The sequence below is a fragment of the Mizuhopecten yessoensis genome, unplaced genomic scaffold, assembly GCF_002113885.1.
Source record: "Mizuhopecten yessoensis strain PY_sf001 unplaced genomic scaffold, ASM211388v2 scaffold4535, whole genome shotgun sequence".
Taxonomy (NCBI): Eukaryota; Metazoa; Mollusca; class Bivalvia; order Pectinida; family Pectinidae; genus Mizuhopecten; species Mizuhopecten yessoensis.
The window spans coordinates 429995-445695 of NW_018405595.1; the positions used below are offsets into that span (position 1 = coordinate 429995).

Consider the following 15701-nt stretch of genomic DNA (forward strand, 5'->3'; position numbering starts at 1 on the left):
TATTTCAAAGACTTAATAGTATGCACTTATGCACATGTACCGGCTTGTTAACTTCCATTGTTTACAATGAAATTAGGAATTCCTTAAATATGGATTTATCTAAAAACGCATAAAGTGACAAAACGGTATTGATTATTTCCTCTCATTTCTATTTATGTGCAATTTGTGTGCATTACTGATATAATGACAATAGAGAGAGACATTACGAGTCGATTAATCCACATACCTTGACATGGCCTTGACCTCTACCTGTGTCTGGTAATGAAATCGTTAGATGAGTTACGACAACATTATCCTCTTAGTATCGCGTACTCCATACAGGAGTATATACAGCAATACTTAACAACCGGACATTCTATTTGAAACCCAAATCAATGTCACCAATCCGCTTATAACATCCCAGAGAATCTTTGTATATGTAATATGTGCGTGCGTCCTAAACATTCGAGTAATTCAGACTAAGAGTATCAACAATTGAGACAAGATGCGCTGATGACATGGTGTAAGAAGTCCTTGACTCGTCATTTATCTCTAAAAGTGAATTCCTATTCTTAAAAATAAAATGTGCATTATAGTCATAGCAAACAGAATAAGCACATTTAAATTAAATTGTATACAGCCTCTGCATTCAGATGTTGGCGTGATAGAGCTGAATGCGGGTATCGTCAATTCTTCGAAGAGGTACACAGAAGGGCAAAATTCCAGACTAATTCAACAAGCATGGCTGTCACACTATATATGATACACCTACACGCAAAAGCAATTAAAATGGTATGACGTAAAGGTTCCATCATGGAAAAACAGTTTTTCCGTTTATTATTCTCAGAAATTATACGCAACAATTTGAATTAAAAAATGAATGCTCGATAGCCGTTGTACACTGTAAGTGTCTAAATAGATATTCAAGATATATTCGAAATTACTTTCGTTATTCCTCGCGAATTAAAATGAAAATATATGAATCGCAAAATGATGTATTTCGCAGTGTATGCTACATGTATGTAGCTACCCGAAGCTGAATAAAACATAAACATGTACTCCTACATGTACACTTAGAATTTGTGAACATATAGATAAATAGGAATGACATCTGGTTGTTATTAAATCAAACTGTTCCTGGCGAGTGACAGTACACTACACAGAGGCAGAGGAAAAGGCGGTATGCATGTACATTACATATATGTATATCTGTTCAAATTTCTAAACTAACTGGCAATATCCTGCGGAAATTGTATCACGTCATTAGGTCTGCCAGCATGCCTATATATGTATAATATATGTATAATTATATTAACCATGTTCAGTGAAAAACGAACTACACAGCCATGACGATATGAGTTATAGTCAATGATATACATGTATACTGTTTCTACGACCATTAAGGCTTGTATTATTGTGTCAAGCTCCACGTGCTCTAGTTAGTAGTAGCCTCGGAGTGTATGATTTGCATAGTGATTTTTTTGTGTATATAGCCGTATGTGTGCAGAAGCGTAGCGTTCTCACAGATGGCACTGATAAATTGATATTCATTAACAAGTGAATCAATATGAATTAAATGTGGAGAAGAATCTGTACTTAGTAGTAACACAGATTGGTGTTCATGTTGAGGGAGAGCATAGCTGTTGTGATACATAAGTGTACCCGGAAGCACCGGTTCTAATTGTACACGTGTACATGTATATACATTCTCATCGCACGAGGAATGAAAATAACAGCTTATCTGTTCGCCCGCACGTGAATGCACGTGTCCTGTTTGTCCTACTACTATACAACCAGTAGTGACTCTAATTTTCCCACACACAAAACTCTCGTTCGGGGAGATAGTGCTTGTAGAGCTTAATGCTGGTATATATATATGCATATATATTTGTATAAATATAAAAGATCCCACTACATGCTACCAAGTTCTGTTAAGATAGGACCATGAACAACCCCGGACATACTTGCAAATCCTGGTCTATTTGACGTCAAAATTAGCTTGTACTTTTTATTGGAAGTATTAATGAGAAATTATCCTGTCTCCGACAAAGCTTGAACATTGGCTGGCATTGAGAGCAGCAGCAAGCTAACAGAGCTCAAACTATCCGATATCGCAGCAGATCATTATACCTGATAATGCTTCACTAACAGCACCGAACTATTTATAGGTACGTAAAAATGGAGCTAAAAGCCAATAATCACATTTAAAACATGTCTAGTATTTAGTGTTCGTGCTAAATTGAAAATGACAATAGTGCATTGTTTTCTAAATATTATTGAGGTATTTTTTACGTTTTAATTTCAATTGTATAGGGAACGGTGCATGCTGTCGTCTGCTGTAACGACCGTTCAATATTCGAACTGTAATATTGAGCTATTTTTAAATCGCTTATGAAAGCGGATACTCAAAACCTTTGGTTCAGTAAATTGTGGAGGATTAGTAAATCCATAAATATGTATAGACCGGACAAGAGTACACATGACAAGTGTCAATATTTCAAAAGATTGTTTGGATCTCGGGATATTTTATAGTGTGATATCATAGGACTGGACGGCTTAGAACAGGTTTTCGAAGTAACCATTCGAAAGCATCGTCATGGAGCGTCAAGGTGGACCGACGAGGCACGTGTGACAGCGTTTATGTTTTAAGAGCATATTGTTTTAGTGTATACGACAAAGAGTTGCAATGCAAAACCTGAAAGCTTTCTGGTGGTTCAGCCTTTTTAGATATAAAACCGTATACCAGTACAAAAAACATAACCTACCTCCACCAGAGTCAGAAGAATGCAGGCGTTTCCTAGATTTCGCACTAAGAGACCTTTGAAGTCGTGATCCAGGGGCTTTTCCAGATTTCTTTATCTTCAGTTTCTTGATCGCCTGTCCCACTGTAAAATGAAGCAAGTGAGAACAAGAGTAATGACGTTGTGGCAGAAATCACAGAATCCCAATCCAGGACAAAGTTTTACACACAAATTACATCTCCGTAACGCTTAACTCCTTCCACACTTACTAGTATTTCGAAATTTTGACATGTTGGAAGTAGTCACTATTGCATAAATCCTTCCATCGCTGTATATACGATATGTACACTCTATACACACACTACTAGGGGTAAAGCCTGTACGGCGAACACTCGACGTTCCTTGTCGACCTCGCTACAGACAACAATACTACTCTCCTTCTCTCAGCCTCGGCTTCCATTGCCTTTCCATAGTAAACATCCCAAATGGACGGGTACCTAAAAATCGAACACAAATCGCTCTATGGTTACCGGCATGCGCCTCCATTACGTATGTTATGAAATACGGCACATATTAAGCCTCTAATCATTACTTACGTGCATGGCATGCACAAACGTTTTAAACGAAACAATATTTGTGATTTGTTACCGGTACATATCGATGGGATTTGTTTAAGATAATTGAAGAATAGTTTTGTGTTTTTTGTCTAATTGAGCTTTTATACAGGAGTTTTGATTGCTCTATAGCTACACAACTGATATTTCAGGATAACAAAATTATCGGAAGGTGAGTTGATGAGTATCAAGGTAAAGCAACAAGTGAAAAAAAGGTCTACTCATGCAGAAATCCTATTGTTTTGTTCTATAATCACGTGAATGTGCATTAAAACTGCAAATTCAGCATGAATTATAAACAGATATCTCGTAATTTGAAATGCACAGCTAAAACAAAATGTCAGCAACACGGTTTGACTTGGCGTAGGGGTGGGAAATCAATGCAAATGGAAAAAAATACAGAAAGAACGACAGCGAATTCCTTAAACAAAACAAGGAAGAATGTGATATGTTTTGAAATATAACACGTTAGAAAGATTAAACAGGTGAACGTGAGGTTCTCTAGACACCTACATCACACGTGCACACGTACGTGAATGGTTCCCAGGTACAGTATGGTGTTGACTTACGTAGACTAATACTTGTACATACACATGGCGATTGAATATATCGATGACCAAGACAATACGGCATTATAAAGTATATCAATCATAATACACTATATTGATTTGGAATTGGAACCCAATGAGCATATTGAGTTTTCACAGTTACATTCGCAGCTATAGGCGTATGTGTACTGTTGAGAAAACTATGTTCTCGCTGAAGTGACACTTTCTTGGTTTGTATCGATTCGGTTTGAAAACTCGTACAAAAAGCCGTGCAATCTCTAGCCTACAGACAGAGGTAGTCGGCAGTCTGGCAAAGGCGGCCTAAAGTGACATTTAGGCGATAGGGCGCTGGGCAAGGCATCTAGGGATCAATGTTCCGAATTCTACCGAGACATGGTCACCCACAGCTGACCAGGCTACGTAAGATTCACATTATATATTGTTTGACGGTAACATTTACGCGTATGACATTTATATTGGGTGAAGGTCATTTTTCCAAAGTTGTTATACTACTCTGCCTTAGAGGGCAATATAAGATACAAATGCGGCAATTTTCATGAAAAGAAATTATCTGCAAAATGTCAAAGAAGCAACGCTACCCAATGTTTTCACTAGATATTTTCTCCCGATGTGCTCTCTTCACCTCACCATTTAAGGACATACCTTAATGCAGTGGCCTATATACTTGTATATATTGTTCATTAATAAAAAATAGTTTACACGCATCTGGTCATTTATTCTTGATAAACTGTAGATTTAGTACTGACACACTTAGGAGGTATACATTGTACATACATCACATAGAAAACGTTCCTACAATGTATACTAATAATTGATGAGACCACGCTAAAAACAAATACGCGCCTGTAAGGAACAAAATGCTTTCACAGGTTGCGGCGCATATCATTTGAAATGATGTTTGCAAGTCCGTCACGTGTTGATTCCATGTGTCGACGAGCGAAACATGTATCGAGAGAGTGATGTATGTGTCTGATTGAAATAAATATCCTGTATTAAGCACGGCGTCAGTATTTTTAGTTTATCGTTAAACGAAACAAGAAACAAATGACGACTGTAAATGAAACTCTCACAATTGGAGAAATGGTATTTCGTGAAGACGAGTTGCGCACAATTGTTGACTTTCATCAGCTATACAAAAGCGTCGCTCAACTTGTTCAAGCCGAAGGGTGACGCTCTGGTAGCGGGCAAATGGCTGTTACCACGTCTTTTGATATAGAATGAACGACAATTTTGAAGATCAAACAGAACATTAAGGGTAATTTAACAAACTGTTTTCCAAAGTATCTGACACGTTGATCACAGGGCGCTTTTCCGTTGTCAGTCGTTTAAAACTTTGACCACTAAAGCAAATGTCAGTTTGGCCACTAGTCACACAAAAAGGACTATTTTTGATATTTTTGAAATAATGAATTGAACACATGTATGAGACTTCTGTGAACTAACATGGGATCTGTTAACACTAATGGCAGAAGTGATGGCTTTTTCTATTATTGGACAAGAAATTTTCTTTTCGAAAAGTGATATGGAATTAAAGGGTATTTTGAAAATTTGAAACAGTATAGGATCATTTTGAGCATTCGGACTCTTGCCTATTGGATACAAATTAAGCTTGTTGACCCCTGGATACCAGAAGTGCCCCTTACAGGTAGAATTTACGTGGTTTTTTGGCGTTAATTAACCTGTTTCTTGTACGCTAGCTAGCTTCGTGTGTCGTTCGGGATTGTGGAGAGAATACGCACGCAATGCATACACCCTGCTGAATCGTTCGTACGTACGTGAATGTTAGCTGTTGGCGGTTTATGTCATCTCGTGCTCCCGAGAGGGGTTAATTGTGCCTCAGTTGTTGGTGTACGGTCGAATATAAATCAACGTGCAATAGGCTTTGTAGGGGCAGGTTTATTTTACCTCACACTTTCACATGGCTTTATATTACTGACATCTTCAGATTTCTCCCAAAACTAAACAATCACTTGCATCTGTGATTGTTTGAAAATGTTTAGCTACACGCAGTTGCATATAATGGTGAGTGTGTGGAGAGATAACGAATATCAATAACTTAACGAAAAAAAGCCTCCTATTATATTGTGTGAGGTTTTACGTATTTGCAGGTGACGATGATGTTAATACATAATTGCTTACTCATTAGCTTCTTTACATTGTCATCTCAATGAAATGTCCAAGCATAGACACAATTCCATAACAGATCATATATGTATCAGATATATGGTCCTGCACTTTCAAGTACATCAATATTGAAATAATTAGTAAGGACAAGTCGTTATGGATAAAAAATGTGGTGACAATTGTTTAACCTAATTAAATTAGAAATCATTTTGAAAAAGACTGCCACACATACAGTGATATTTCTCTTGATTTTTATCTCAAAACATTTTAAAGGCATTACAAATGAAAGAAATATCAAACAACTCTGTTTCTGAAGTGCCTATATTACCCAAATGTAAACTCCTGTGTCTGATAAAGAATTAGGAATATAATAACTAGAGAACTGCGTGTCATTAGGTTTCTAATGATATAAACATTTGTTTATAAATAAATTAACAGAAGTATTATCAATGTTACATATGTGTGCAGACAGCTTGGTTTTGGTTTCGGTAAAAACAGAGGGTACCGGCCATGCTAACTACATGTAGTCCGCTTGACTATACTGACAAGTGAAATTAATCTGATAATATTGATTAAACTAAAATATTTCTACTTAGAAAGTCTGGAAATGTGTTGTGACGAAAAGTTACAATATTTAAATGAAGTTCCTATATAATCCTGTTACCTTGGCATTGCCTTAAAACGTGCATATATATATATAGATATAGAATTGAAATGTGAATGCAGCATATTAACATTTAGCCTAAAACGCCAAAAAACAGTATTAAATGTACGGACATAAGCCCATGTATAGACAGGCAATAAATGTTATCAGCTTTTGACACTGATATAGGTAGCATTTCAAACTTTGCAAGTGAAATATTGGTTATGCATAAGAATACTCTTATAGACACTGTACATCCTCAATTTGTAAAACTGTACACTATGGGACATATGAGACAAAAACAGAAACCATCATTGTTATGATACTTTCCTTAAAGTATCATTTTTGTCGTTACTTAGTTGACGATATGTGTCTGTATCTGTATAGTTTACGAGTCGTTTATCACAGCTGATTTTGTTAAAGTAAGATTTGATGAAATTAATCCTATTTGTGCAAACCGATAAAAAAGACATGATTATATTCAGCATAAGAAGGTGACAAATGACACTTCATACCTCGATCACAGTTGGTGCAACGATGCTCTTAAGAACCTTGCAATGGCTTGTGGCGTTTACAGCTATGAAAGGAGGAGATCGCCAAGCATTCTAGTAAGAGATTGCTACGCATGGTATCTTCACGAAAAAACGCGTTAAACATGAATTCAATTTAAATCGTGTAACACCTTTATTGACTTAATCGAAAACAGTGATGAGAGTTTGATTAGATATGCAAGATGCACGAGGAGGTCAAGGTCATCGATTTGTTGGTACACGTCAGTCTCGTTTATCTTAGCTTGTCTAATTAAGCTTCGGATTACATTATCAAGATAGATGTTTCTCTAGCCACTGTCGGCACCAGCATGGCATTCGGAGTATGACGGAAAAACATCGCAAGTTAAGCAGCAATGCGCAAAAATACACCTCTTTGACGTCATCAAAAGGACTAGGTTTTTGTACAATTTCGGAAATAACTTGATATTTGATTTTATATGTAAAATCCATATACGTGTTTTATATCAAGCATTACAAATATGTTAGGTACATAAACCAAATAACCTCGTGAAATGTACAGTTCTTATATCACACATGATTTCTTGCAGTTCCACTGATAGATGTCCGTGTACTCCTATTAAAGCAGACAGAGAGAAAGAATCTGGCATCATTTCATAAACAACCAATCAATAGATTAATCTTTACATCTCAATCATTAACCGTCGCTCAAAACTTAAGCTACAATGTATCAGTCACGGCGGAATTGAAAAGATACGTCAATTAATCTCTAAACCCGTACTTTACCAAATCACGTCAAGATATCGTCAGGTATCATGCAATGTAAATGCTAGGTATAACATTGTCTCTACTGTAAGCCCTGTATTCTATGGATTAGTCCCGTCTAATTAAGCAGCTTGATGTAGTGATAGCTACTTGAGATTTATGATCAGCTCGCGAGAGTATACCTACACGTCTATCGTTTTCTTTGAAACATCCATTCGTCTTAAGATAACGTACATTTACTTGGTTGTAGTCCAAATACTTTCGTTTGCCGAAAGTGTGTGCTTTCCGGAACTTATCACAAATATGTTTCCACTGCAATGAACACGCACATGTAGCCTGATCAACTCTGGCGGCATCCGAAAATGAACTTGTAGCTGCAAGTCGTTATTCGACAGAGTTTCAGCCATAAAATTAGACCGATTCTCGTTTCGCTATAATAATGTGATATTCCCTTATTTAATGGAGAAACCTAACAGATCTATTATAAGAATGGTTCAAACAAAGGTTCGTCGCCACGTTATCAAAGGAGCAACATAAGACTTAGCTGCGAGTTTAATACTCACAGAGCTCAAACAAAAGCTTAACGTTAAGGTTTACTTAATGAAGGTCTCAAACAGACTATTTCTAACCAGGTGTTCTAGTATCAAACGTTCACAAGAAAACTTCTCTACCGGGTCATAACATATACGGTCCAAACTAATGTGTTCATACATGTTTACTACAGGCAAGGTTTTATCATCAGGCTACAATGAGGGTCCACTAGAAACAGGTAACAGGTTCACTGTGAGAAGAGGTAAATAAAAAGCTCCGTCAATACGGCTACCACTCCTAGTATTAAACAACGACTTTGTGAAAAGCTTAAATACAATGAGAGCTCAAAGCAAAGCTTCGTCAACGCGTTCACTATAACGAGGGATCAAACACATGCTTCGTCAATATGTTTACACCATCAAGAGCTCTAAAAAATGTAAAACGGAATAAATTGCGACCGGGCTCAATCAAAAGCTTTTCTTTTAGAATTAGTTATATAAACACTCAAACAAAGACTCTGTAAAACGTTTACTATAATTAAGGTTCAACCAAGTTTTCAAATCTTCAAATAAAAGCCTCATTCTCATTTACCAACAATATACATCATAAAAACTTCGAACAACAGATCCCTTAGCATGCACCAACAGTATACCCTATCTCATTGTCAAACCAAAGCCCCTTTTCATGCACCAACATTTCATTCATCAACGCATGAAGCAAAAGCCTCCTTCTCATTCACAATCATTATACATCATAAAAACTTCAGGCAAAAGCTCACTGTCATGCAACAACGCTAAACTACATCAAAGCTTCACGCAAAAGCTCCCTTGTCGTGCACCAATACTATACTTAACCAAAACTTCTAATAAAAGCCTGACCATAACTGTTAGTAGGACGTAAAACACAAACAAATAAACAATCAAATAAAAGCCTCTTTCTCATGCACAAACACTTTAATTCATCAGCGCTTCAAACCAAATCTCCCTTCTCGTGCATCAAAACTAAACAACATCAAAGCTTCAAACAAAAACCTTCCTACTATGACTCTTTATTACATACTACAAATACGTAAGTTGTTCGTATATTATATTTCCCAAGCAAGGTTTCTCTATCTGTATTTACATATTTCCCTTTTGTTTAGAACAAACATAGTTTCCTCACATACATGTAGGACGGCTTACATACATGTACACCACACAGAACATCCGCCAATTGTACTGTTTCGTATGTACAGTGTACACTACTACATTGCTCAGGCGACTTAAGTTCCCTGTGTAGAAACAAAAAACTGACCCAAGAAAAACCTTCCAGATTTACTTTACTAAAATGAAAGCTCGTACAAATTATTTGGGTACAACTCAGCACTCGTGTGAATTCCAACACGGCAAGACTACCACTTACATGTTAAAACGTGGGAATTACATGAACCAAAATAGACATGGCATTTATTCAAGAAATTGGAAAAGTGTTCTTTTTAAAGGTTGGAACGATCCTCGGTTATATTTAGAAATTTAATTCACAGCAGTGAGCACAATTACACCACCACAAGCGTTAATATTGTTTATATCTAAGATGTTTAATTCTGAACGTGTATACCCACGCCTTTATTATCGTTTTAGAAACACTTGAATCGTTGCTTTATTGATGCTTGAATACTATTTGCGCTCTTAATAAGCAGTTCTGTTAATATATATATATACACTTAATCAATATAGAAATATATTAAAGGGTGTTCGGGTGACGCAGTTGTTTTCTTTCAATAAAAGACTTGAGCTCGACTCTCCCAATCGAAAGTGAAATGGTATGTGGTTCGCCCAAGGGGATCACCCTTTAGTATATCCGTTTCCTCCTATTTTAAATGTCTGTTCTGACTAACAAGTGTGATTGACAGATGTTTTACATGAGTTTCATATTGTCATAATAAATCAAGTTTAAATTCAAAAACTGTTAAATATCTTCACAGTTGGAACCTGCTTTCACTATTTGCCATAACATACAAACATGTAATCACATATATGAGGATATGATATGGGTATACGGGGATATGCGTGATAACTTGGTGCTGACTCACTTGAAAAAAACATTCGTACATTGTAATATGCAATAACATAAATGTGTTGTTATTTACATTCATAAAGATTTCATATGTTGTTCCCAGAGATTCAGCCGTTTCTCAACACGATTTATTTACACGGTCGAGTTTCGTTACACTAGCGAAAATGACTGAATTGGCAAGTATTCACTGTATACATAGAAATGTTATGCATATTCAGTACCTGGAAAGACACCCATCACAATGTGAGTTATCTTTATTGTTTGTTTGTGTTTTACGTCCAATGAAAAGCTATGGTAATTTAAGGACGTGACAGGTTTTGGTGGTGGAGGGAAACCGGAGTTCCCACAGAAAAACCACCGACCTACGGCAAGGACCTGGCGACTGCCCCACGCAGGTCTCGAACCCACGACCCAGTACTAGTGGTGGAGGGCTGGTGGTAGCAGATTGTCAGACGTCTTATACAATTGGCCACCGCGTCTCTTTATTGATCCCTAGAAAAATGTGGTGTCTTCTTGATAAGACATTACCTATATTTTCATGTATACCTATTGATCATATAGCTGGTCAGTTGTGAATCTAGAGGCCAATTCTGAAGCTCGGAAAACCTTTCTGGATACTGCTCCTCTATATGAATAAGATCTGACGCCATATGATCATTGCATAAATATTTTGTTCAACCCATCATAAATCAAGAAATTTTGTGAATCGACACTACATAGAGTTGGCCTTTAGTATCCATGACAAATACAGAGCTCTGTGTTGTTGTTTACTTGTTTTGATAAGGGATAAAAATCGGCCTAAAATAACCAAAACATGATTTTGACATCACTAGTGACTATCGTTGGCATTGCATTCCTGCGACCAAGCTTTTAGTCCTTATTTAAACAAGCATATCAGCATAAGGATTATCATGAGAACGGTCATTAACTACTTTTCCTTTTTCGAGGAAAATAATAGCATACTCAATCAGCTTCAAACGTTTAGAAGAGTGTCGTGAGCTTCTCTTTGCTGTACATGTTGATTCGTACATAATTTGAAGATTGCTTTCAAAATCTATTCATAATTTATGAATTCCACGTATAATACGTGTAATGCCATTGCATATTTACATATATTTTAAGATATGTGTCTTCTAGTATAGTTCTCTATAACGCAAACATATCAGACTCATTGTGTTACGTGACCGACGAAACGCTACGCGGCTGTTGTTACTGTAACAAGCCAGCTATAACCTGCTGCTATTATAATAGCGTGACGTTGCTTCGTGGAGCACGCTACTCGAATCTGTGACACAATGTCTTGTCGGGTTGAACGCGGCGTGCTAAACACAGTTGTTACGTAATTAAATTAGCCGTAGAACGTACACCAAACTACAGTGGAATCGTGTATACGTATTCATTTAGAGGGTTTGAAAAAGAATGAGACAATGAAGCTAGTATTGATTTCTAGTTAGATTCGGGTCTGAAACTCTCAAATGTATACAAATGTTCACGTACTCTGTACCTAGGACGATTTCACCACAGACATCTGAGGACAAGACTTGATATATATTGATTCCTATGGCTCGCATGTGAACCTTTTATTTAGAACCAAGACACAATTACAATTGTCAAATTCAATCGAATAAAGGTAGCAAAACCATGACGTGAAAGGCAAATAAAATATTTGAAAAATCAATTTCTTTGTTATTTGGTGCCCTTCCGAACACACGGTGCACGCTGCAATTCCTACACGTTAAAAGATATAACTAAATGATCAACGTACGAGCAAGCCTGCTTGCCATATACCGACCCTTCCTTACCATCTCGTTAGAAGATAGCAATAATGCCGATGTTCATAATCAAAGAACCAAAACGTTACCGTTCTGTATCATCTTTATTTATTTTTATCTCAGTTTGACCTTTAAACCTTGTATAGTGGAGTTGCCAAAGAAGTTAATGAAAGCTTCTATTTATTCTTCCAATATACAATCCCAAGCACATAACATGTCAACATCACTGAGTGATTTAGAAAGATACAAATCAATTAGACAACGAAATACTTAAGTAGTAAATATACACACCAAATGGGCGTAATTGCACCTAAACGTACGCTTTTAATATTAAACTTTTTGGACAGATAAACATAGTTCTGTATTGTCTTCGTTATTTATATGTTCACTTCCCCAGAAGAGTGTACTGTATTCAAAAACATTGTTTATCCAATTCACCGAACGGAAAATTGCCTAATTGTTACATGGTACAAACATCTGTTTAAGAGGGTAAATGATACGCTAATACTATTAGAAACATCTTTGATAAGCTTTAGCAAAACAAAATGTTTTCTGCAACAAGATTTTCAAGATTTTCTGACTGGTGTTTTCCTTCTAATAAATATTGATGAAAATAAACGATTATCGCAAAAACGAATGAATTTTCATCGTTCAGCAATGAACAGTATAGAGAATAATAATTTAGATCAGCATTGCAACCTCCCTTACCACTCAATACTGTCTACTGTTGCGAAAATGTTTCTCCTTAAAAAATAACCCTACAATTAATACCATTTGCCGTAGGCACCAAGGGAACATTACATAACAAAATTATTGGCACTGCTACCCCATACGGATGCAATAACAACATCTATTTTTTTAACGTCTAGGATGCAGTCATCAAGTGATAAATGTGAGCCTGGTCCTAAACATTGACATAACAAAAGTCGATTTAAATACAAACGTACGTCTGAAGAGGTAACGGAAAACTGGAGAGATACGATTTGTTGTCCACTTTGTTCAAACAAACGAGCATCAAATGAGGGTTCAACTAAAGATTTTCCTGTTGTCTTTTGGGAACTTACTTGCGATTATTGTCGATGGGAAACATATTCGACCATTTATTCTTGTTCGCACTAATAGTGCGGCATATATGCATATGCAAGTCGAACAAGCCAACAACGGGGTTAGATACCGTTTATAAAAGTAGTATACTGAACCTTATGTCCGTAGAAGATAATATTTACACCCAACCCTTCTTAAGCTTAGTAAATAATAATAATAATAATAATAATAATAATAATAATAATAATAGACTTTATTTAAATTCGATAACACATTGAGTCAATGGCTCGTCTCACATGTGGTCGACATAAAATGTACAATATTTACAACAAAATTGATACCGGTTTCAAATTTTGCGCCCTTCTCGCTTCAGACTGATAACTGATTAATGACAGCCATTGTTCGGTTCCTTCAACATCTAGAAGCATGAGACATATTCGGGATCCATTATTTCTGATTATACAATAAAAGGATGCTGACCAACTTCTTATTCCTTGGATGCACATTCAAAATTTTTTGACGTTACAGTGAAAAAATGCGGCTTCTGTTTGCGACGTTCGACCGCGTCACTACCAGAAAAGTGTGTCAATACGTGTACATAACGACCGTTCAAAGTGCTACTTATATTACTTAATTAAAGATTTGAAAGCGATAAAGAGAAGAAAAGAAGTGTTATTTATTGCGTATTTTATAAATTTACCCATATATCGATGTAGATTCACTGGAACCATATTATCCTAGCAACCACGGCTACCAAAGTTCCCATCGCAGCAACCCGCTTCGGCTGTTATCTTCGTTGTATAGCATTTGTAGATTATTAATGATGTTAATATAAGGATTGCCCTTCATTTTGACGGCGTATACGGTAGCATGAACGCAGTTGGCAACGAACATATTCTTTATGGAGCGCCTGCGCACACCATAGAAAAAGTCCGTTGCCAACTGCGTTCATATTACAATGTACCGTATACGCCGTCAGCATGAAGGTCAATCCTTAAATATACCACCATACTGCATATAAAAAGTATTCCTTGACTGCTTCCAAGCTTTTCTCTTACAAGCAAACGTTACAACAAACAGAATTAAGATGACCTTAGAATAACTCCATCTTCAATATGCTGTTGTTTACAACCCCGTACTCTAGCTGCTACGCTGTATCTATCAGTCTAAATATCATCTATCATGTTAAGCTAGGAGAGTGTTCGTTAAGGGGTTATAAGTATCTGTGAATCAGAATGTACTACAGATTCTGATAGATTTTGTAGAAGACTACACCAGGCAATAGGCATAACAAAAAGAGAATACTGAATTGGATTCACGTTAAGAGTGGGTTAAATCTATCAGGCCAACACAAATCTGTTTTCGGTTTCGAAACTTTACAAGAGTCCTTATCAACAACGCTTCCTAACAATTATCAAAAACCGTTACTTACATTCCTGGTCCCACTTAATCAGGAATACAGTGGCATTGAGAAAATGCATCCGCTAAATATAGATTTAAATATACGAGGAAAAATATTTTGAAAAATATTGAACAGTCTTTCCTAAAAAAATATTTCTCTATCAGAAAAACAAATTCCCGCTCAATGATCGCCTCCATTCTTTTACATGTATTTTGAAAACCGGAAAAAGGCAAATGGCGATATAAACCTATGGATTCGTTAGAAGGCACGGTAATCTAGTGATAGGACGCCGGGCTCGTGACCGACGGGTTGCGGGTTCGAGTCACGGCACGGCACTGTGTTGTATCTTTGAGCAAGATACTTTACTCCGCTTTTTCCAGTCTACTCTTGTAAATGAGTACGTCGTTTGGCAGTGCTAGAATTGCAGAATGCTAGCTGTGAGCGCCGAAATGGCAGCACCGGCTGTATGCTCCCAAGGGAGTTGAGAAATATATTGTCTGGTTGCAAAGGCCTTTAACCACGGATAATAATCTGTGACCCATTTGATACGACCTACGAACTAGGTTCTGATAAAGCGGTATATAAGAACCTCGAATTATTATTATTATTGTTAGATTGGTTGAGTTCTTGAAGACAGTTGACCTTCTAGCGGAACCCTGCTACAAAAGTTACAATCAAGGGAACAACACACTTTTCTACATCTGACAATTACTTCGAATTTTAAAACAACATGACCAACAAGGACTGTTTGTATGATCGCGATTTTGACTTTCTGGGGGGAATATTCCTTTCCTTCATAGCAACAGCCCTCATCACCAACTAAGTTACTGGAGTTTATTTGCCGCACATGAACAAGGGCTTCGAAAATCACACTATACATACTAGATGTCGACTGATGACGCACAAACTTACAACAGAAAGTTTCGAGTGATGCATGTTAACAAAGGCCAAGT

The 15701-nt window shown here is 36.7% G+C and overlaps 1 protein-coding gene across 6 annotated transcripts in view; it reads right to left on the reverse strand.

The window, feature by feature from the left end:
* LOC110449220 (Kv channel-interacting protein 4-like) overlaps window positions 1-15701 on the reverse strand; it is a 500831-nt gene that overhangs the window by 399016 nt on the left and 86114 nt on the right. For 4 of the 6 annotated variants that reach the window (XM_021495925.1, XM_021495928.1, XM_021495926.1 and 1 more), the window contains one exon: window positions 2745-2864. The exons of 1 other annotated variant lie outside the window; for it this stretch is intronic. In XM_021495925.1, coding sequence (XP_021351600.1) covers window positions 2745-2864 — 120 coding nt within the window. Of the gene's footprint in view, window positions 1-2744; window positions 2865-2989; window positions 3140-15701 lie in introns of those variants that run through there. One more of the 6 variants, XM_021495933.1, reaches the window with a different exon arrangement.